The sequence below is a fragment of the Eutrigla gurnardus genome (genome assembly GCF_963514095.1).
Source record: "Eutrigla gurnardus genome assembly, chromosome: 21".
In the NCBI taxonomy this organism is placed as follows: domain Eukaryota; kingdom Metazoa; phylum Chordata; class Actinopteri; order Perciformes; family Triglidae; genus Eutrigla; species Eutrigla gurnardus.
The window spans coordinates 10,771,374-10,792,968 of NC_139932.1; the positions used below are offsets into that span (position 1 = coordinate 10,771,374).

General features: G+C 41.7%; 3 protein-coding genes across 3 annotated transcripts; 1 reads left to right on the top strand and 2 right to left on the bottom strand.

Annotated features, from left to right (window-relative positions):
- Nucleotides 1-462: 462 nt before the first annotated feature.
- Nucleotides 463-10,274, top strand: mest (mesoderm specific transcript). Its single transcript, XM_084038271.1, has 12 exons — nucleotides 463-616; nucleotides 930-1,119; nucleotides 2,100-2,179; nucleotides 2,287-2,364; nucleotides 2,464-2,600; nucleotides 2,720-2,778; nucleotides 3,022-3,062; nucleotides 3,156-3,226; nucleotides 3,330-3,431; nucleotides 3,520-3,596; nucleotides 4,139-4,202; nucleotides 9,689-10,274. Exons 2-12 carry the CDS (start codon nucleotides 966-968, stop codon nucleotides 9,804-9,806), a joined length of 981 nt encoding a protein of 326 aa, XP_083894397.1. The 5' UTR covers nucleotides 463-616; nucleotides 930-965; the 3' UTR covers nucleotides 9,807-10,274.
- A 68-nt stretch (nucleotides 10,275-10,342) lies between these two features.
- copg2 (COPI coat complex subunit gamma 2) lies at nucleotides 10,343-18,391 on the bottom strand. The gene is made up of 24 exons (XM_084038260.1): nucleotides 18,285-18,391; nucleotides 17,652-17,704; nucleotides 17,469-17,549; nucleotides 17,300-17,371; nucleotides 17,083-17,162; nucleotides 16,759-16,834; nucleotides 16,538-16,630; nucleotides 16,250-16,336; nucleotides 15,454-15,611; nucleotides 15,151-15,284; nucleotides 14,971-15,038; nucleotides 14,584-14,772; nucleotides 14,084-14,179; nucleotides 13,446-13,689; nucleotides 13,222-13,297; nucleotides 12,946-13,049; nucleotides 12,687-12,812; nucleotides 12,514-12,582; nucleotides 12,172-12,353; nucleotides 11,819-11,948; nucleotides 11,509-11,606; nucleotides 11,245-11,383; nucleotides 10,864-10,962; nucleotides 10,343-10,702 (listed from the first exon to the last, which is right to left on the bottom strand). Exons 1-24 carry the CDS (start codon nucleotides 18,319-18,321, stop codon nucleotides 10,572-10,574), a joined length of 2,622 nt encoding a protein of 873 aa, XP_083894386.1. The 5' UTR covers nucleotides 18,322-18,391; the 3' UTR covers nucleotides 10,343-10,571.
- A 1,033-nt stretch (nucleotides 18,392-19,424) lies between these two features.
- Nucleotides 19,425-20,950, bottom strand: ucn3l (urocortin 3, like). The gene has a single exon (XM_084038568.1). The coding sequence runs from the start codon at nucleotides 20,891-20,893 to the stop codon at nucleotides 20,459-20,461; it is 435 nt and encodes a 144-aa protein (XP_083894694.1). The 5' UTR covers nucleotides 20,894-20,950; the 3' UTR covers nucleotides 19,425-20,458.
- Nucleotides 20,951-21,595: the final 645 nt, after the last annotated feature.

Below are 21,595 nucleotides of genomic sequence, written 5' to 3' on the forward strand. Positions count from 1 at the left end.
AGACAAGGCGCGAGGAGAGAGGAGGCGTCTGGAGGATCTGAGAGCAAGGAAACATCAGTGTGTCCTTTGCGGGAGTCTATGTCTATGTGTATCATACACAGCTGGAATAATCTCAAACTATGGAGTATTTTTTCAACCAAAAATACTCCAGAGTACAAATGGTAGTAGTATGCTTAATTGCTGATAAAGAGGGGTCTTTGGATAATGTTCTCTACATTCTCAATCTCAACATCATATGCAGTTTCACATCCACACCAGCAGAGGGCAGCGTCCTTCTCTCCGCGCCTCGACCTGTAGCTTCCTTAACAAAGATTGTGTATTTGTAAGACGACTCACTCGTTGTTGGTTTATTTACGGCTGAAAACAACCACAACCAATTACCCTGCTGGGATTTCTATGACCGCATAGAAGTGCGCAGAAAATGTCTGACGCGTCTTGTAATCGCTGGTAAACGTTTGGGGAACCCGGAAGTAGCAACAGAGTGAGACATCCGCGTTTTTTTTTTGTGTCCTCTCTGCAAAGCCGTCACGCTTTTCCGCTCAGCGTGAATTTCGCCTGCGGTAAAGGAGCGTAAACACTGGGCGAAGGTGTGCAGACGACAGACCGCGACACTTCTGTGAGTACCGCAGTCTGCTCGGGCGTCAGCCTCGTAAAACGAACGTAACGCGCGGTGGAAACAGTGCGGCGGACTGTTGGAGCTGCGTTCCCCGTGAGAGGGACGTTACTGAACGGTCTCCTTCAACCGGTTTTAGCTAACCCACTGGGTGACGGTGATCTCCGGCAGCGCGTTAGCTGTTATCACCTTGTATAGTAACGCGTTACCGTCAACATCGTAGGTGGAGTGGCGTCCTCACTCCCCATTACTCTACTCTTTGACTGCTTTGTGTTTATTATTATTATTGTTGTTGTTGTTGTTGTTGTTGTTGCAGGGGCAGGAATGAGACCCCCCCACCGCTGAGCTCAAGATGAGAGAGTGGTGGGTCCATGTGGGTTTGATCTGCGTCCCGCTGGTGGCCGTCTACCTTCACATCCCGCCCCCTCAGCTGTCACCTTCCCTGCAGAAGTGGCACGGTGCCGGCGAGGCGTTTCCCTTCAGAGGCAAGGAGATCTTCTACAGAGGTAACAGGGGGTTTGTTTAAGTTCATGCCTCCATGTGCAGCAGCATTGGGTTGTCAAAAAAAAGTATTGTTATGGTAGTCAGAGTGACTGGGGCTGACAATAATAGTAGTTTAATTCAGTTTTCAGTGTATGATTAGTCACTTATAAAACATATTATTATGAGTTTGCCCAGCTGTCATGGGATTAAGGGTCAAGATTTTTATTGGCAGGTACTTGGTAGCAATTTGTCTCAAGCATTAGTCTAAGTGCAAACTCAACTTTTGAAAAGCAGCAATGAAAGTAAATAAAGATGCTGTAAATCGTCGGGGAGGACGAGGGATCTGTTCCACAGGGAGCGAAACAAGATGACAGAAGTACAGTTGATGAGTGTTTTTGTCAGATTGTCACAACTGAAGGACCTTGTTCCCGACAGCAGGTCTATTGGAAACTCTGAGATCACTTTGAGATGAGCGAAACTCTTTGGCTTCAGTTCCAGAAAGCGAGGTTATGTAAACTCTGGGTCAGTTACCGTGGTAACCGACTCCGGCTCCCTTCCCTCTTACAGAGCCAGGCCTGCTCTTTTATTTCCTCATTGATTGAATCCATATCAAAGTGCGTAATTTACTACATTTGTGGAAGTAGCTGAAATAAGGCCACTGAATACCTTTTGAAGCAAGATAGAATAAATAGACGTCTACACTTATCCACTCATATTCCACCACTTAAGCATCCATTAAGGAAACGTAATAGAATAGAATAGATCTTTATTGTCCATGGGGGTGGATATTTGTTGTTTGGTAAATGATGAATTAATGGACACTGAATATAAATGTGTGTTAACTTATTGACACAATTTTTTTAAAAAGATACATTTCCATGCATTTATAAATGTACGTCCACTGGATTAAAACGGAGGCTCTGCCTTTTATTAAAAAGTTTGCCACGGTGAATCGTGAATCCAAGTTGAGCATACGTGTATTTCTCTTTTCTCCTGAAACCAGATTCCTACGGGGCACTGGGAAGCTCCGATGTTGTCATTCTGCTCCATGGCTTCCCCACCTCCAGCTTCGACTGGAACAAGGTGCCCACTGCACGCGCTCAGTAGCTGCTCAACGCACCTAAGCACCATTGGGGAAAGAAAGTAGGGTGCTTTCATGTGATCAAATGTGTGTGCTCGTTTCCACACAGATCTGGGAGCCGCTAACTCAGCGCTTCCACCGAGTCATTGCACTGGACTTCCTGGGTTTCGGCTTCAGTGACAAGCCGGTGAGTACAATTTGTGTCAGTGTAAATAAAGGTTAGTAAAAACGTGTTTCTCATACTTCCTGCTTGATTCTCTGTTACTCCTGTGCTCGACCATCCCAGCGACCACACAGGTACTCCATCTTTGAGCAGGCCAGTGTGGTGGAGGCCCTGGTGGCTCACTTGGGCCTCAGCAACCAGCGAGTGAATCTGTTGTCCCATGACTACGGAGACACGGTGGCCCTGGAGCTGCTCTACAGGTGTGTGTGTGTCAGTCAGGATATTCATGTAAAAATAAAAAAAATAGAGTAAAATAATGAATTGCTAAGCACCCTCCCTCTCTCTTCATGGTGGTTTTTCTTTTTTTCTCTCAAACCAGAAGTGACCAAAACCGCACAGGTCACCTGACCATTAACAGCCTGTGTCTTTCTAATGGAGGTACAGTGCGGTGTCTATTGTCTTTGGTCATGTTGTGGATGGTATCTTTTCATTGGAAAATAACACATTTACTCCATTCTTTCCATCATCATTGAATTATTTAAGTCATTCACTTGTTTGTTAATTACAATTTTTTAGAACCATTGGTTGGACAAAACAAGAAATTTGAAATATAACTAGTTAAGACCCAAATTTACCCAAATGTGGTGTCACACTGACTCTTTTTTTTAATATCTCCAACAGGATTGTTCCCAGAAACACATTACCCACGTTTGCTGCAGACGGTGAGTCACCTTTTTTTTTGATTGTCCTTATCTTAATCTCATGTGGAATTATGTAATTTTGGGATTTTTACACTTTTGTTTTTCCTGTCAAAGCTTCTGAAGGACTCTAGTTTCCTGGCTCCAGTTCTGACACGTCTCACCAACTATATGATCTTCCAAAAAGGGTAAGAGAACTGGACGTTTGTTCCACATTGTTTGTGTTTCTACCAGTATGTAATTGCATAAAATCTGGTTGTTTTGTTGATATTGTCCTCTGTTGACTGGTAGGATTGGAGATGTGTTCGGTCCGTACACGCAGCCCACGGACGCCGAGTTCTGGGATATGTGGACGGGTTTACGCTACAACGATGGCAACCTAGTGTTGGACAGGTGTGTGTGTTCTCCGTTCAAATGGCCTTAATTATCGTTGCAGCTCTTCATCGTTGTTCACTCATTTTGACTTTTCCTTTTGTCATAGTATTCTGCAGTACATCAACCAGAGATTAAAACACAGAGAGCGATGGGTTGGCACGCTCACGTCCACCTTTGTCCCACGTGAGTTCACAGTTGCATCATCAGAAGGTGGAAGCTCTTCTGTGTAGGGAACAAACTTCCTAAAGGTATATTAACCCAGCAGCCTCGGCCGGAGAGCCGCTGATGCTAAGCTCCTTAGCCTGCGAGGAAGTCCATCTGTGATCCCACGTTAAGGAGCGTGAAGTGGGGGGAGGTCTGTGTGTGTGTGTGCCCTACTGACACAGTCCTCCTTTCAAATGCAGCAAAAGGCATAAGCTAGGCTAGGTTCTTCTGAATCATTGTGTCATAAGTAAAGTAAAAGAAAAATAATATAATGTGGCCTCCTGCAGTGTATACATGCTCAGATTAAATGATATCTGCACCAAAAACCAGTTGGTCCACACTGAAGCATCTAAATACATGTTGTTTATATACTATAGGCCTAAAATCCAGAAATTCTCTAGGCTATTATCTTCCAATGTGAAAATAAACCGCCCTCCACTTTGTTAATGCTCAATTTCTCAAGAGCCCCCCCCCCCCCCCCCTTCCACTCTGACCCTCTCTTACCCCTACTGGTCTTTCAGTGCACATGATCTACGGACCCCTGGACCCAGTCAACCCTCATCCTCAGTTCATCCGTCTTTACCAGTGAGTACCCCTCCCTCTGATATTTAAAGCCCGCTCAGATTATCTGTAGTTTGCTCATCACCCGGCAGTGTTTAGTTCTGCTCACTTGCCGAATGTGAATGAATACAATTGAGGGGAAAAGTGTGCATTTTTTGCTGTTTTCTGGGATTTTAACTGAACAACATGTAGTATACTTTACTTAAATTCTCAGGCTGGATTTAAACCAATCCCCGAAGTACTCTTAACTTTTTTATGTCATAGCACATACTATATGTACTATACTACTATGCTTTGTATGACTTTGTATGGCTCTTAATGACATAATATAATATGACATTTCCATGATTTTAAAAATACTATACTATGTCCTTTATGACATTTTATAACATACGATATGATGTTTACGATTTAATATATACTACAGGATGACTTTTTATGACATACTATACCAATGACCTATTTTATGGCCTATTATACTATGACTTTTCTATGACTTTCATGAAATGCTAGATATTTTTGTAGCTTTTTTCTTTTTTTTACCTTATTTTACTATTACTTTTATATGACTCTTATGACATTCTAAAGTACTGTGTGTGTGTGTGTGTGTGTGTGTGTGTGTGTGTGTGTGTGTGTGTGTATATATATATATATATATATATATATATATAATATATATATATATATATATATATATATATATATATATATATATATACTATACTATACATGTCGAAAATTCACGAAAAAGTCAGTAAAAATAAATTCATAAGAAATTGTTAAAAAATATTAAAAAGTCATACAAATCGCTCGTATCACTTGTCGCGCCAAGTCTGAGTGTAGTGAGTGCAAAATAGTCATAAAAAGGCTCAGTCATATCCCCCCCCCCCCCCCCTCCAAAAAAAGTCATACTATAGCATGTCGAAAAAAAAGTGGAAAATCGACAAAATTCATAAAATGTTGTAAAAATGATTTAAAAGTCGTCACATATGCTTGTATATCGCGTGTCAATCAAAGTCTGAGTGTAGTGAGTGCAAAATAGTCATAAAGAGGCTCAGTCATATCCCCCCTCCCCCCAAAAAAGTCATACTATAGCATGTCGGAAAAAAAGTGAAAAATCGACAAAATTCATAAAATGTTGTAAAAATGATTTAAAAGTCGTCACATATGCTTGTATATCGCGTGTCAATCAAAGTCTGAGTGTAGTGAGTGCAAAATAGTCATAAAAAGGCTCAGTCATATCCCCCCCCCTCCAAAAAAAGTCATACTGTAGCATGTCGAAAAAAAAGTGGAAAATCGACAAAATTCATAAAATGTTGTAAAAATGATTTAAAAGTAGTCACATATGCTTGTATATCGCGTGTCAATCAAAGTCTGAGTGTAGTGAGTGCAAAATAGTCATAAATAGGCTCAGTCATATTCCCCCCCCTCCAAAAAAAGTCATACTATAGCATGTCGAAAAAAAAGTGGAAAATCGACAAAATTCATAAAATGTTGTAAAAATGATTTAAAAGTAGTCACATATGCTTGTATATCGCGTGTCAATCAAAGTCTGAGTGTAGTGAGTGCAAAATAGTCATAAATAGGCTCAGTCATATTCCCCCCCCTCCAAAAAAAGTCATACTATAGCATGTCGAAAAAAAAAGTGGAAAATTGACAAAATTCATAAAATGTTGTAAAAATGATTTAAAAGTAGTCACATATGCTTGTATATCGCGTGTCAATCAAAGTCTGAGTGTAGTGAGTGCAAAATAGTCATAAAAAGGCTCAGTCATATCCCCCCCCCCCCCCCGCCCCCCCCAAAAAAGTCATACTATAGCATGTCGGGAAAAAAGTGAAAAATCGACAAAATTCATAAAATGTTGTAAAAATGATTTAAAAGTCGTCACATATGCTTGTATATCGCGTGTCAATCAAAATCTGAGTGAAGTGAGTGCAAAATAGTCATAAAAAGGCTCAGTCATATTCCCCCCCCTCCAAAAAAAGTCATACTATAGCATGTCGAAAAAAAAGTGGAAAATCGACAAAATTCATAAAATGTTGTAAAAATGATTTAAAAGTCGTCACATATGCTTGTATATCGCGTGTCAATCAAAGTCTGAGTGAAGTGAGTGCAAAATAGTCATAAAAAGGCTCAGTCATATTCCCCCCCCTCCAAAAAAAGTCATACTATAGCATGTCGAAAAAAAAGTGGAAAATCGACAAAATTCATAAAATGTTGTAAAAATGATTTAAAAGTAGTCACATATGCTTGTATATCGCGTGTCAATCAAAGTCTGAGTGTAGTGAGTGCAAAATAGTCATAAAAAGGCTCAGTCATATCCCCCCCCCCCCCCCAAAAAAGTCATACTATAGCATGTCGGAAAAAAAGTGAAAAATCGACAAAATTCATAAAATGTTGTAAAAATGATTTAAAAGTCGTCACATATGCTTGTATATCGCGTGTCAATCAAAATCTGAGTGAAGTGAGTGCAAAATAGTCATAAAAAGGTTCAGTCATAATCATATATATTTGTCCACAATTAAGACAGAAAAAGCATTTATTTAGAGCCAGCTGGGCATTTAGTGTTTCAGCAGTAAATGGGATAGTAAGTTCAATAATAAGGAGCATCAGTTAAAAAGAAAGCATTATTATAAATAATTCACAAGGAAATGTTGAACAGTTTTAATGATATTCAATGTATGAATGAACAGTGCTCTGAATGGTTTACTGGCAGCGGTGTTGATTTTAACAGCAACAGGAAGGAGGAGCTGCTGAAACTGAAGTTGGTCACTGAATGAGCTGTTTATTGAAACAACAACATGGGGAGAAGTGAACAATGCGCTTTTTGTAGTCCATCATTGTCGTATCATCACCGCAGACCCACATCAATCATCAGCTGTCGCATCATAATCATGTAGCTTACTGAAAGGGCAGTCGGATTCTCTGACCATCACTGTCATCTTTTCAATTAAATTCTAATACATTTTATTTAAATTGTCGTATCACAACAGAAGGTATCTCAGGACACTTCAACACATTGAGCAGGACTAGAACACGCTCATGATTTTCAGAGTCAATACATTTTCAAAGTCCCAACATCACCAAAAAACTGCCTTAACAAGCTTTTAGGCAGAAATCTCGAGCAGACCAGGCCCTTGGGTTCCATCTGCATTTGGTGCTGGTAGTAGTGTAGTAGAAGTATAAGTAGGATCAACAGTAGTAGTCCATGGCGGCAGGCACAGCCACCCTGAGATGGATCCATCCAAACCATGTCACCGTAGACCAAAAAGCGGTAGTTGTTGAGGAGCCACACAACAGGCAGATGGAGCTACAATATGGGGTTTCCAACATGAGGCAAGTTAGCAGTCTGTGTCGGCCAGGACCTCAGCAGACTCTACTGGACAAGAAAACACAGCCAGACTCCCAGGAGTGATCCAAAACAGTCCATCCATCGTCTACCGCTTATCCTGTATTCAGGGTCGCGGCGGGGCTGGAGCCGATCCCAGCTGTCATTGGGCGAAGGCAGGGTACACCCTGGACAGGTCGCCAGTCTATCGCAGGGCTGACATGTAGAGACAGACAACCATTCACGCTCACATTCACACCTACGGGCAAGTTAGTCATCAATCAACCTATCCCCATTCTGCATGTCTTTGGACTTTGGAAGGAAGCCGGAGAACCCGGAGAGAACCCACGCTTACACGGGGAGAACATGCAAACTCCACACAGAAGGAGCCCGGGCCGACCCGGGAGTCGAACCCGGGATCCTCTCGCTGTGAGGCGACAGTGCTACCCACTACACCACCGTGCAGCCCCATCCAAAACAGTCAATACATGCCATAGTCAAATGAAAAAAATCATATCATAGCATGTCAAAAATTCACAAAAAAGCCAGTCGATAAGATTCACAAAAAATGGCAGAAAGAAATTAAAAAGTCATAAAAATCCCTTGTATCGCTTGTCAAGCCATTGGTGAGTGTAGTGAGTCCAAAACAGTAAAAAAAAAAAAAGCCATAGTCAAATGTTTCGGGGGGAAAAAGTCATACTATATAGCATGTCGAAAGTTCACAAAAAAAAAGTCAGTCGCTGCAATTCGTGAAAAAAAATATATGTAAAAACGTACCAAAAAGTCATAAAAATGGCTGGTAACGCTTGTCAAGCCCAGTCTGAGTGTAGTGAGTCCAATACAGGCATAAAAAGCCATAGTCAAATTTTTCCAAAAAAAAAGTCATACTATAGCATGTCGAAAAAAAAAGTGAAAAATCGACAAAATTCATAAAATGTTGTAAAAATGATTTAAAAGCCATAACATATGCTTGTATATCGCGTGTCAATCAACGTCTGGGTGTAGTGAGTGCAAAATAGTCATAAAAAGGCTTAGTCACGACACGCAGGTGGTTGAATGGTTGTGCATGTCATCTCTACCCATGTACGCATATACGCAGCAGACTCCGGTTCGAATCCCGGCTGGAGGTTCTGTGCTGCATGTAACATCTCTCTCTCCCATATTTCCTCTCTGTCCACCGCTAAATAAAAAGGTGTCCAGCATAAAAATGGCTGGTATCGCTTGTCAAGCCCAGTCTGAGTGTAGTGAGTCCAATACAGGCATAAAAAGCCATGGTAAAATTTATTTAAATTTAAATTCGTAAAAAAATAATAACAAAATATTTTAAAGTCATAAAAACCAAAGCAAGTCTGAGTGTAGTGAGTCCAAAACAGTCAAAAGCCAGTCAAATTACAAAAAAAAGGCATAGTATAGCATGTCGACAAATCTGTGTAGTATGTCTAAAAGAAGTCATGAAAAGTCAGTATAGTATGTCCACAAAAGTCCCAGTAAAGCATGTCCAAAAAAGTCATGAAAGTTATATTACAGTATTTAAAGAGTCATAGTATAGTATGTTGAAAGAAGTCCAAAAAAGTCAGTCTCCTCAGTCAGAAACCAACATCAGGATTCTCTTTCAACACCTGCCTCAAGCGCTGCTGCACCCACTGTAGGCCTTACATTAAATGCTCCAGCCACTAGATTACTTTTTTACATACTATACTATGACTTTGTATGAAATTCTGTAAGGTGACCTCTCTTATGACATACTCACTTTTATGGATTTTTATGACATACGTTATTATGACCTTTTTAACATACTATACTATTAACTTCTTGTTATATACTCTAATATGACTTTTTTCATGCGGCCTTGTATCACATAATACTATACTCAACATTTTGTTTCTCAATTCCTTTTTTATGACACGCTGTACTACGATCTTTTATTACTTCTTACAATAGTATGACTTTTTATGAGATACTATACTATGATGTGTTATGACAATAATTGACATACGATACTCATTGTGCTCACTCGCTGAATCTGATTGAGGACAAATTGCAGGGAAAAGTATACTTTAACATACAGTCAAAACCATTTTTTAGACTTAGTTTTTACTCTCTTATAATTTCCGGAACACCCAGCAGTGCTTTTCTTTGCCATGATCTTATTCATCTCAAATATGCACCTTGTTCTTACAGAGAGCTGGTCCAGAGGTCGACGGTCACCATTTTGGATGAACACATCAGTCACTATCCTCAGCTGGAAGATCCCACCGGCTTTCTCAACGCATATTTCAATTTTATTCACTCTTTCTGAAGGGTTACCAAACGTAAAGCCTCGTATTGAATGACTTTAGACCTTTAACAAACGGTTTGAATAAGTATTCGTATCAAAGTGATTTAAGGTCACGTGTAGTGCAAAGACCTTTCCTGATAATTGTAACGAGAAGTACTGCTGCATCAGTTTGAGATTTAACCACCAGTGATGGGCTAATTTACCAGCATCAACTCCTTAAATGTCAATTACTATGTTAGAGGACATCCAATAGAGCTAGAAACATGATTATTTGTACTTCATGCAGCTGACGGACATCTGAATACTAATGTGACGTTGAAAGTGTTAATTTATGGGCCTTCTTCCAGCATGATACTGAAAGTTGAGCGATTATTGAACTCATCTGTGGGACAGATTTGATTCCCCAAATGTTCTGTCCTGTAATCAGATGCATTCTGAATGATTTTTGAATGATTTTCTACATTTCTCTTGATGTCAACGAAAAGCCCAAATGTCAACTTTTCTTCAAATAAAACTAGTTTTGTAAAATAAACGCGAATGAATGAATGAAATTTGACTTACTTGGACAGTCAGAATTTATTGAAGATTTGACAGAAATATTATTCCTGCAAAGAAAATATGAGGAAGAGCAGACAATATTAAGAAACACTTGATACAATTTAAGCTGGATGGTTTCAGCAACATTCTAATTACACATTTAACTTTTAGAGCTGTGGAAACGAACAAAGTGATGTCTCAGACAGTTTGTCGTGCAGAAACGAATGGTTGTGTGTGGTTGCGTTGGTTTTAGCCCACGGAGGCGAGGATGACGTCGACGACCGTCTCTTCACTGCTGCGAACCGTCACCTGCATGGTTACCCCGTCGGCCAGCGCCAGGCGAGCACGAACCAGCACGTCGTGACATCCCCGAAACACACCTGAGAGGAGAGGGAGAGAGCTGTCAGAACCTTGATTCACCGGGCATGTCAATAAGATTTTATACTGAACCTAGAGAGTTAAAGAGGCAGTTTAAAATAATTTTGAAATAAATAATGAAGTCCAAACAGTGAGCAAAAACATTGTGACATTCAACACCCACCAGCGAGGAAGAGGACATGCGAGTTCTTGTTTTCGGGGACTTTGTCGGAGCGCTCGCATGGCTGCATTCCCAGGAAGCTGATGATGTTACCCACCGCCTCTGTAAAGAAAGGAAAGGAAACCACAGATGAGTCACGCAACAAGCTGAGTGTCAGTCATTACATTTCTATGACATTGTTTTGTAAATCTCTGGAAGCAGTTATTTCAAAAAATAAAAAAAATAAAAAAAGTAATGAAGCTTCACACCCGAGTCCAGCATGTAAACTACTGGTGAATGCTGAAAAAAATCTAATTCATATATTTGATTAAATAAACTTCTCTACCATGACCTTTGAATTTTGAGTAAGCACATTAATGACTTCAGCCTAAATGTCTGACTTACCGTCGAGAGTCCGTACTGACGCCAGGGCAAAAGTCTCTTCCTTCTCAAATTCATCTCCCACTTCTTCCCACGCTGCCCCGAAGTTCGGTTTCAAAACCTTCTGGATGTGGTCTGCAACGGTCACCTCCAGATCCTCCAGCTGAAGAAGAGCAGGGCGGAGGACGACAGGAAACACAGGGAAAATCAAAAGGAGGACATGAACTTCTGAAAATGCACAAAATAGTTTATTTGCCATGCGTTTGTGGAGGTGCTGTGATTACGTACCACATATTCATCATCATAACCATCATCGTCAGGCTCTCCTGTGTTGGGGTCGCAGTCTCTGACCAGGTACTTCATAGTACAACTGAACGTACACGACACTGTGGACAGACAGGACACATTTAAACACAATTGTCTTAAATCTCATACACTCAATGCTCTTTCTGCTCAAAAGGTATCATCTGTGACCTTGTATATACATAAGGTGGTCACTTTTAATAATGTTTTCAGCTGTGGGCTGCAGAATGACTGATGATTCATCTATCTGTTGACAATCTGTCCTATGAGCCCGATAATGTCCCAGTGTTCCTACCAGCGGTGGGGTCATCTTCGGGCAGGCGGACGAGAGTGTAGCAGGAACCAGGCTGGCTGTAGGGGAGATTGGGGGCCGGGGTGTAGTGCATCACCTCATAGGACTCCGATGGCTCCATCTGCACGAGGACCTGACACAAAGAGACAAACGATACACTGATGTCAAATGTATTCCCATGTTGCATTACTGTATGAATCCTGAGGTGAAACTTCCTCTCCTTCTCTTTGACCATTTGGTTTTTCTCAGACAGATCAATAGTCCAAATACATAACTAGAGGGAAAATATCTAACTGGATCACCACAAAAATCCAAGTTAATAAAAAAACATGACCATGAAACATCTCAGCTGGTACCTTCTGCAGGAGCTGGTCGTTCAGGGTGTTTGTGCAGTCGAACTGGAACACCATGTGCCGGGCGAAGGTGTGTTTGACGCAGCGCACCACGTATTCTGTCTCAGCCTCCGTCAGCTGCACCTGCTCCGAGGACTTGAAGAGCGGCCCGAGACCCTGGAACTCTGGGATGGCTGCCAGTTGTTCTGTAAAACAGATGAAACGCAGAGACAGATTACTACAAAGACAGAGGACAGACACGACTGTAATTGTATTTAATCATATCGGGCCAGACAATGGAGTTGAACATGAGTGTCTAATTGCATCATTTTGAATTGGATGAAGGAGGACAGTGCACAATCTTACCCTGATAAATGTCCTGGCGTGATGGGGCCAACTTCTCTGGCAGTTTGCTGGTGGCAATTGGGGCCATTTCTGGAAGGAAGAAGACAAGATTAAAAATCTGATTCCTGATCGCAATCGTTTCTGAGAGGAGTATTAAACCATACGCAGATCAGTAAATGGCTCTGTGGTTGTACCCGTTTTGTGTTCTGTGATAGGAGTGGTGGCCAGAGGGACACTCTTCATGTCAAAAGCTTTCTCCGAGGGGTCCAAAGTGTACTGGTGGAGGGACTTCTCCAGTCCGGGGATAGAAACAGACAGACCTGAGAGCAACACACAAATGATGAGACGTTCACATTTCTGACATCATTTGCCGAGCGTTTACCCTACCAGTGGTTTGTACGATTTGACCGGCAGTCATTATGAACCACAAACACAGTCACACAGCGTGTTTACCGTTAAAGATGTAGGCGGCATTCAGAGCCTTTTGCTTCTGCTGCAGCACGTTCATGTAGAAAGTAGCTCTGTCTCGCACTTCATCATCGCTGTCCATCATGCACCTGTGAGAAGGGACACGTGCGTTGATGTCAGACTACATTCATTCATACAGAAATGTATAATACAGGATATATTACATTTAAGGATTTGCCCAGTGTTTTCTTTGTATTTTTTCACATAAGGATGTAATATAGGACACAGTAGCAGAAGAAATAAATGAAAGTCAATAAATACCTCTGCATGAGCACCAGGACGCTCGGTAGGAGATCATCATTCTGAGCTCCAAATTTAGCCAAAGCACTAACTGCAGCTGAGGGTGGAAGAAGAAACAAAGTGGTAGTAAGAGTAGTGCTGGTATAGGAAATTGGATATTACAAGTCAGCCTCTGGAGTCGTTAAAATTAAAATTCAACGCTGTGGTACATAATGAGGCTTTAACAGTATCCCACTCCGTCTCACCTGCACGAACAGCCTCGCTCTCCAGCACCACTCGGTTGAAGATGAAGCGGATGTACTTGGAGGGCTGGGGGGTGCGCGGGCCCTCTTTGCCCAGTAGGTGCAGGATCTTTGTGGCTAGCACTGTGTGCTCGCAGTCCTCAATGAACTCACACAGGTGGGCCAAGCCCGTCTCTTTGCTCTCTGGGTTGTCCTCGATGATACTGATTATGCAGTCCACGATGGCCCGCTTGTACTCGAAGCCACCCTGCAGGGAGAGGAGACGAGCTCAAACACACAATATGGAGACTAAACCCTACCAATGATGGACATGTAATGAACGATCCACTTATTTGAATGTTTTAATTTTGACTCATTTATCTTTTGCTTAACACTAATTTAACCTTCGACAACTACTCAGCACTGATGTATACCTGATTTTCTGTTATAAACCATGTCTCATCTATGGGTATCTTTCTTCTAACTTGTCAAATGTATACCAGACTTAAGTTATGACTACTAAACATTTGGAAAGCATGTAGCATGAAAGCTCCCAAAAGGGCAACTGTGATTACCAAATGTCTCTTTATGGGCCAATTATCACTGAGAAGGAAGCTCCCTCCAAAGTGTAAAGGCCATTGGTTTGTAAATAATCAACTCACATCATCTCTGAGCATGTTGGACAGGAAGTTCATCATGACGCTGTGCTTCCTGGGATACTTCTGGCACAGAGCGCTGATGGCCTGCACCACCACCACCTGGAATAAATAGGCATCAGCCAGAGATTAAGGACAACGGAAAATAGAACAAAGATGACAGGATTAAAGCAAAGCAGTGATTCCTATATTTGAAATTAATATTTTGTGGCCACAGAAGCTGAAATCCTAGATGATTAAAAAAAAAAAACCTCATCATGACAGATTCTCACACTTTCAACAGGTATTATGTTACAATGCCAATACAACATCAAGGCCCAGGACAACAACGCTCCTCATTTTGATGCATTTGTAACTGCAAGTTCTGCTGGACTGGACTTTAAGCAAGATAAATGTTTATTTGTTGGGGGAAAACATATTATAATTAAAATAATACCTGGACACCCTATATGTATGGATTCAGTTGTGCTGCATTACCAACTACAGGATTAAATTAACTGACTGACCTTGAACTCGTCAGAGATCTCCGAGACAAACGAGGAGATCTGTTTCATGAGTCGGTCCACGCTGCTCTCACTGCCAGTCTTGAGCAGAGTGGTGATGGCCAATGTGGCGATGCTGCGGTTGGAGTCAGTGATCAGATTTTCCAGGTCCAGGTTACATGCAGTCACGGCTGATGGATGCTTCATGGCCACCTAGTGGACACAGAGAAAATGTCAGCGTAGTTCATTCACTATATCACATCATTTAGTACTGCAGAGCACTTTTAGTCGTGCCTTATATATCTAGCTGGGGAAAAAGAAAGACATACAACCTTAATGCTGCCTTACATATAATTATTACGATAATACATATGCAATTTCTGAATGGCTTAGAAATATGAGAAGATTTACCTTGTTGAGGGTCCTGACTGCAGCGTATCTCAAGGCAGCTTTGGGAGAGCTGCAGAAGAGTTGCAGTACTACAGGAAGATAAACATATTCACAATGACATCACACATCATTCTAGTCTTTCAGTCAACTATACAGATAGAAGTGAAATAGAAACAAATGAGGTGTGAGTGGACTGCTTACCAGACACAGCAGGGGCCAGCTCCCGGGCAGTACAGTTAGGCATGTGGACGATGGCAGAGGCGGCCTCGTAAACCACCATCTCATTCTTGTTCCTCAGGCAGCTCTCAATGAAGTCAAACAAGGGGCTGTCATGGCTGAAACATAAAGACGATGCCGTTAACAACCTGACATCAACCATGCAGTTTGCAGCATGTATCAAGAGATACCTTAGGGGCCAACAAATAATCAGCTGTACCATGCAGTACCCAAATGCCCTTTTGGGGGTTTTCTACTTGAGCGTCGGATTGGTGAAGGTTAACTCACCCTCCCTCAGTCTCGTCCAGCAGTTTGCTGGCGATCCTGATGAGCATGCAATAGGCAAAGGGAGACTTCAGCCCCGACTTGGTGAACTTGTTGAGCATCTTCGTGACAGCAAGACGGTCGTTCTTTCGGAGGTGATATAACAGACCCAGGGCATGGTACTGGAAGACAGGAGATGCACAAGCAACAGCTTTGAATTTGAACACTGTCAAAAAGTTTATATTAGTAAAATCCAAACTAAATGACATTCATTTTCCTCTACATAAACGATGGTTAAAAATACCATGAATTCCCATGTACTGACACCCGTGTATTAGGGGTTATGGGTAATAAGCAGCATATCCCAATGCTATGCTACTTTGTGCTGCTTGCATTTAAACACATTGTACAAAAAGGGTGACTTAGAAAGCAGCTCTCATACACTCGTCAGTGAGTCTGACACTGTTTCTGTGGTACAAACAACAAGGTCGCTGCCTTATTTATGCAGAGATGACGTTTAGTGTTTACGAGCAGCTACGGTGTTAGCCTAGCTTAGCTCTGAGCGAGCCAAACTCCAAAACAAGCATTTTTAGAGTTATTTGGGTATTGTGTTAACAGACAGACGTGTTTTTTTTATAGCGACCAATGCTGTGAATGCAGCTCTATGAGATTACCGATCCCCCTCTGGGTAAAATCATAAAGTCAGACAGGACGCCGTTTAGTTTCCCAGTTTATCTGGGGCTTCCACAACATGTACAAAGTAGTAATAATGTTTATAAGAGTGGATTTTCCCCCCACCCCACCTGTGAGTACTACCCACCTGCACCATGATGTTGTCACTGGAAGCAGCTTCCTGGGCTTCATTCACCCAACGCTTCACCACATCGTAGCTCATCTTCACCATGTGCTGAACACACACAAACAGAAAGGACTTCATTACTCACCAACAATGATATGAAATACTATAATATTCATTCTTAACAGCATAATCTTCTATGGCCTTTTAATGTCAAATTATACTATGAGCTTTAACACACAGTACTCGTTTGACATAGTTACTTTTGGATTTATGAGTGAAATAATAAAGTGTGCCATTTTCTTTCTTTACCAGGGAGGAGACCAGGGCTGAGCTGGAGACACTGGGCACCTTGTCAACAATAGCCTGTTTCATATATCTCTCAATGGCCTGCAGCATTGTTGTCTGTAGAAGAGAAGAGGAAAACGAATAACATTAATTAAATAATATATACAGGATATTTTCTTTCACCATTTCTTTCTTGCACTGTGAGATGACAGTAGGGGAGAAATTAAAGTGAGAGGAGCACTCACATCTGTAATCCTGCAGAGGGCTCTGATAGCAGGTCCGCGGTAAACATCTTCCTTCCCTGTCATGTCTTTGGTCAGGCTGTAAAAGGCCACACAAGGGACAATTAAAGACAGGGAACAAAGTGGGACACATAAGGAAAGTAACAAAACACATTTACAAAGAGTTGCTCTCCTCTTAAATAATGGCAACAAACAAAGTTCATAACAAAATGAATGAGATTCAAATGTCGTACACACTGGATGCAAACAGCTGCATTGAAATAACGGATAGAAAACTAAGCATAAACACAGGTGATACTCAAAGCCATTTAACATCATGGTACAAACCTGCTAGTGACGATGATGACATCCTCAGAGATGTTGGCCATCTCCTTGATGGTCAGATAACACATTCTCCTCAGGGTTTGCTGAGAGAGAAAGAAAGAGCATAAACTCAGTGTACGTATACTTGAATACCACAATGCTATACAGCTTGAGTTCTGTAAATCTAAATGTTAAAACAAAAACATTAAGTCAACCCATTAAATAATTAATAATATCTTACATCATTGGACTGAAAGAGCCTGGTCATCGCAAAGAAGGCCTCCGTGGCCTCTGTGGTGCCAAAATGCTCACCCTTAATACACAAAAACATGGAAGTGAGATACTTAAGACGGGTGGACAGACATACCAGTAGAAAATGCTTCTTTACATTTTTGTCAGACAACGCTTACCTGGTTGAGGAGGTATATAATCTTGGTGAGAATGTGGAGGCATCTTCTTGGGTTGATAGGGGTCTCATTGAAGATACGTGCCTGTGAACAGGAAGGAGCAAATTAATTCATGTCAGTGGTTAATATTGTTTTTTTGGCTGATGCGTAATATGTAATATGTGATACATGAAGTGCATACTTTACCTCCTGTAACACAGCACTCTTCTCCAGATGCTGGAAAGGGTTTGACCCACTTCCTAAATGTCAAAACAATAGAGTTAAACCTCGTCGTGTTACTTAATCGGACTTCATTCAAGGCCAACAAACTGAAGAGAAATCGATGCCAGTTTATGCTACACGCATTCAACACAAATGCATCACTCACTAAGAAAGACATAGACGCTAAGCGATACACGTAAACGTAAAGGCAGACGTCATTTAAATTAAAGCATCACTAAATTGAGATTCACCCATCTATAGTTCAGGCTCAGAGAGGACACGTCCCGAACCTAACAAACGACAAAACATCCAGCTGACATAGCCTAGCTTGTGATGCTAACTGCTAGCTTCGCGTGATTCGTATTGTGACATTAAACAAAAGGTTTACAAATCCCAATGCGCCTGCAGATTTGTTTATAATGGACTTCGATACCGGTTACATAAATACAAATTACCCTGCAAGGCACGATTAACGGATAGTTAATGTAACGTTAGCTAGTTGGCTAACTGTAACAGGCTAGCCCGGCGTTAGCTTCCAAAGCGTAAAAACAGCTCGACACACAACATACTTTTTTCCAAACGCTGACAATTGTTCAAACGACCACTGTCCAATCTTACCAGACTCCTCGTCCTTCTTATCGAACTTTTTAATCATTGTGTAGGAATACAGGTGACGGACGAAGGGGACGGACGCTCGTTAGCCTCGATCATAAGAGAAGCTACTTCCACGTAGCGAATGGGAGACGATTCACTCACCCGATCCGAATCACTTATAGGATCCGGCACTTCCGAGTCTGCGGTCTCCATTCACCCGGATCACTTGCTGCAAAGCCAAGGCAACATATACTAATCAAAACGATTGACTTGCATCGCTCACTACTCTCTTTATAAACTGTAAAATCGAATTTGAACATCCCCCAGTCCATCAGCGGACCCCTAGCACACTGCTAGTTGCCGTATGGATCACTCAGTGAAAGTTTCGCTTTAACTGACCCATACTCCGTAGCTTGACCATTAGCCTAAAGTTGGAGTGTGAACATTTTTGAAGTTATTCTGGCGTTTTACCGATATGATTTCTATCCTCTGGGTGACACTGAATCAAGTGACTCAAGTGACTCAACTCACTCGGTATTCTCGGTTCAGGTAGAGGTTCCGCGAGTCACTTGGCGACTTTATGAGCCACCCCTACTTCCACGTAGCCAAACTGAAAACTCACTTCCGCCTCAAACGCACACGTCATCGAAACATACAATGTCGCGCCATGACCGGCAGGGGTCACTGTCGTCAAGTGACAATACAGTACAGATAAAACTAGATTTCACCGCAAATGCTCGACAGGATTAGAAATAGGATTGTAACTATTATTAAAATAAACTATATTCAATGGAGGAAAATTGCAGTAATATTGCACGTTAAATTAAATAAAATTAAGTAACTTTGTGTCAGGGAAGAATGTGTTTCCCCCTGACTGTTTGGCGTCCCTTTTACTCCACAACTGCAGAGCTGACGTTCAACCTGGGGTGTTTTTACGTGAAATGGCCACAAGGTGTCGACATTGCTAGTTTATCTCGGACCAGTGTCTCGTTTATGACCACAGCCATAAAAAACATTTGACGATCCCAAATGTCTTATACTGGACATGCAGATCAGTCAGGCTCTAGTATTACCCCCCTGGGTAGTAGAATTTATAGGTATATATTTTATAGGTCCCATTGTTCAAAATTCGGCATATAAAAAGGCAAATGTTGTTACTACATCTGCTTCATTCGAGGAAAAATAATCCTTTATTTTGAGTATAAAAATAACAGACATCTGATGAACACATACATTCTCATGCACTTGCATTTTTACTGTATTTCATGTTCTTGCAGTTAGTTTGTACAGTATTTGAGTCAGTGTTCAGTGTGTTTTTGCCACTGTTGATGTTTCACACTGGAATCGTGAATAATAATAGGCTCTCATGTGAACATCGGAACAGCAAACCTCTTAATTGATACATAAATAAAAAAAACAATGAGGGGAAAAATCATAATCTAATGTAATGATTATGCAACAAAATATACAATATATACTTTCATTGGTCTTTTACTAAAGATGTAAGAATTGCTTATCACAACTGCTGTTAACATTTTAAATTTGACCCATATTAAACATTAAGTTCACTGGCAAAGAGAGCAACTGAAAGCAGTCCTGCTTTGCTGCAGCTAACGTCCATCTTGAAAGGTTGTTAAAATATGATTCTGCCAAAGTGTGAAATAATTAACTTCATATTGCTCTTGACCTTATGTCATAATTTAAAATTATTCTCACCACAGCGTTTTCAACTATAAGTCAATTCAAGTGTAAATAACTATATTTGACAGTTGTACTATATGCATCAGCCAAGCATTGCATTTATTACTTTGACGATGAGTTGTCCTAAAACAGAACAAAAAATCCAAAAATCATCATCCATGTGCAGTCATGACATTTCATTAGCTCACATGATGTCCAAAATGAAGGTTTCCCCAGTGCTTTGACCAGAGCATTATTCATATTATTATTGGCAGTAATAATAGTAACATAATATAGTAATAATAATAAGAGACTTTCCAAGGACCTGTCACATGAGAGCAACCCAATTAGAAATGCATCATTTACCTGTAATGTGTGAGTGGAAAGAAAAGCACCTTCCTCTGGAGAAACAAATCAATAGCACTACTTTGTAAAGTGAACGAAGTCATTCATTACATGTGAGTAACGAGGAGGCCAACGCTGGTCATGGCTGTTCAATCTAAGTTGTCCAACAATGTTCACTTTTTCCGTCCAATTTGAGCCAGCAGGCGCGCGTTCTCGGCCGCCTTGGCTCGCAGGTTCTTGGCCTTGGCGACGTCGAAGAGGACGTTCATGATGTTGGTCGGGACGTCCAGGGACAGGGTGATGCTGCTCCTCCGGTCCCCTTTGCTGCTGTTGCGGAGCATCTGCCCTCGGAGCTTCGTCCGGCTCATGAAGCGGTAGTTTGCGGGACTTGAAGTCCTTTTTTCCCTGCTGGACTCGGCGGAGGACGAGGAGAGATACTCCGCGGACTGCATGAGGGACCCCCAGCCGTCCACGTCGCTCCGGACAGCGGCTGCCATCTGGTCGTCGCACACCAGCGGGGACCGGGAGTGGTAGAGGCGGAGGCACAGGCTGGAGGTCGGCGTGCACAGAACCGAGAGCAGCAACAGGGTCTTCAGGGACGACAGCATGCTGTGTCCTCTGCGACCGACACAGATAAAGAGAGCAGGACATTTTCACTTTCTGACATCTGAAGCTATTTTAATTTCACTGTCCTTAAAAGTTTTCCTTTTTTTTTTTTTTTTAATCAATACATGTTAGCAAGTTCAAACTTACATAAAATGTTTCAGCCTTTGCACAAGAATATTTAATATCTATTTTTGGACCACAGGGTGATGGTTTTAACGGCAAGCAATACTGTTCGCACAACTTACCCCTCCTGTCCTACGACAAAGAATACAGTCAGAGAGGGCAGACAACACGTGTTTCCCTGCAAAGAAAAACTACACAGGCAGAAATCCTCGGAAGTAAAAAGTGTGATCCTGATCCACTGGCAGTGTGCGCGGAGGTCAGCAGTGCGCGCTGTCTGACCGGCAGTGTGTCTTGCTCGTCCATTCCCACTGCATTCATTTAGTAGGAGCGATCCAAACTGCAGCCCTACGCCAGCAACAACGTCATCCCGCTGACATTTCGGTCCGCTCTGAAGTATCCCATTGGTTGTGATACGGCGATGGAGCGGTAAGTAAAAAAAAAAAAAAAAAAGTTAGGAAATGTGACCTCCAGTCGGTGAACGTGAGACATCACGACCACAGATACGAAGCCAAATGCTTGTTTTCACCCTCCACGTGATGGTTTGTACGTATAGTGAAGCTCAGATTAACACGTTGCTCCGC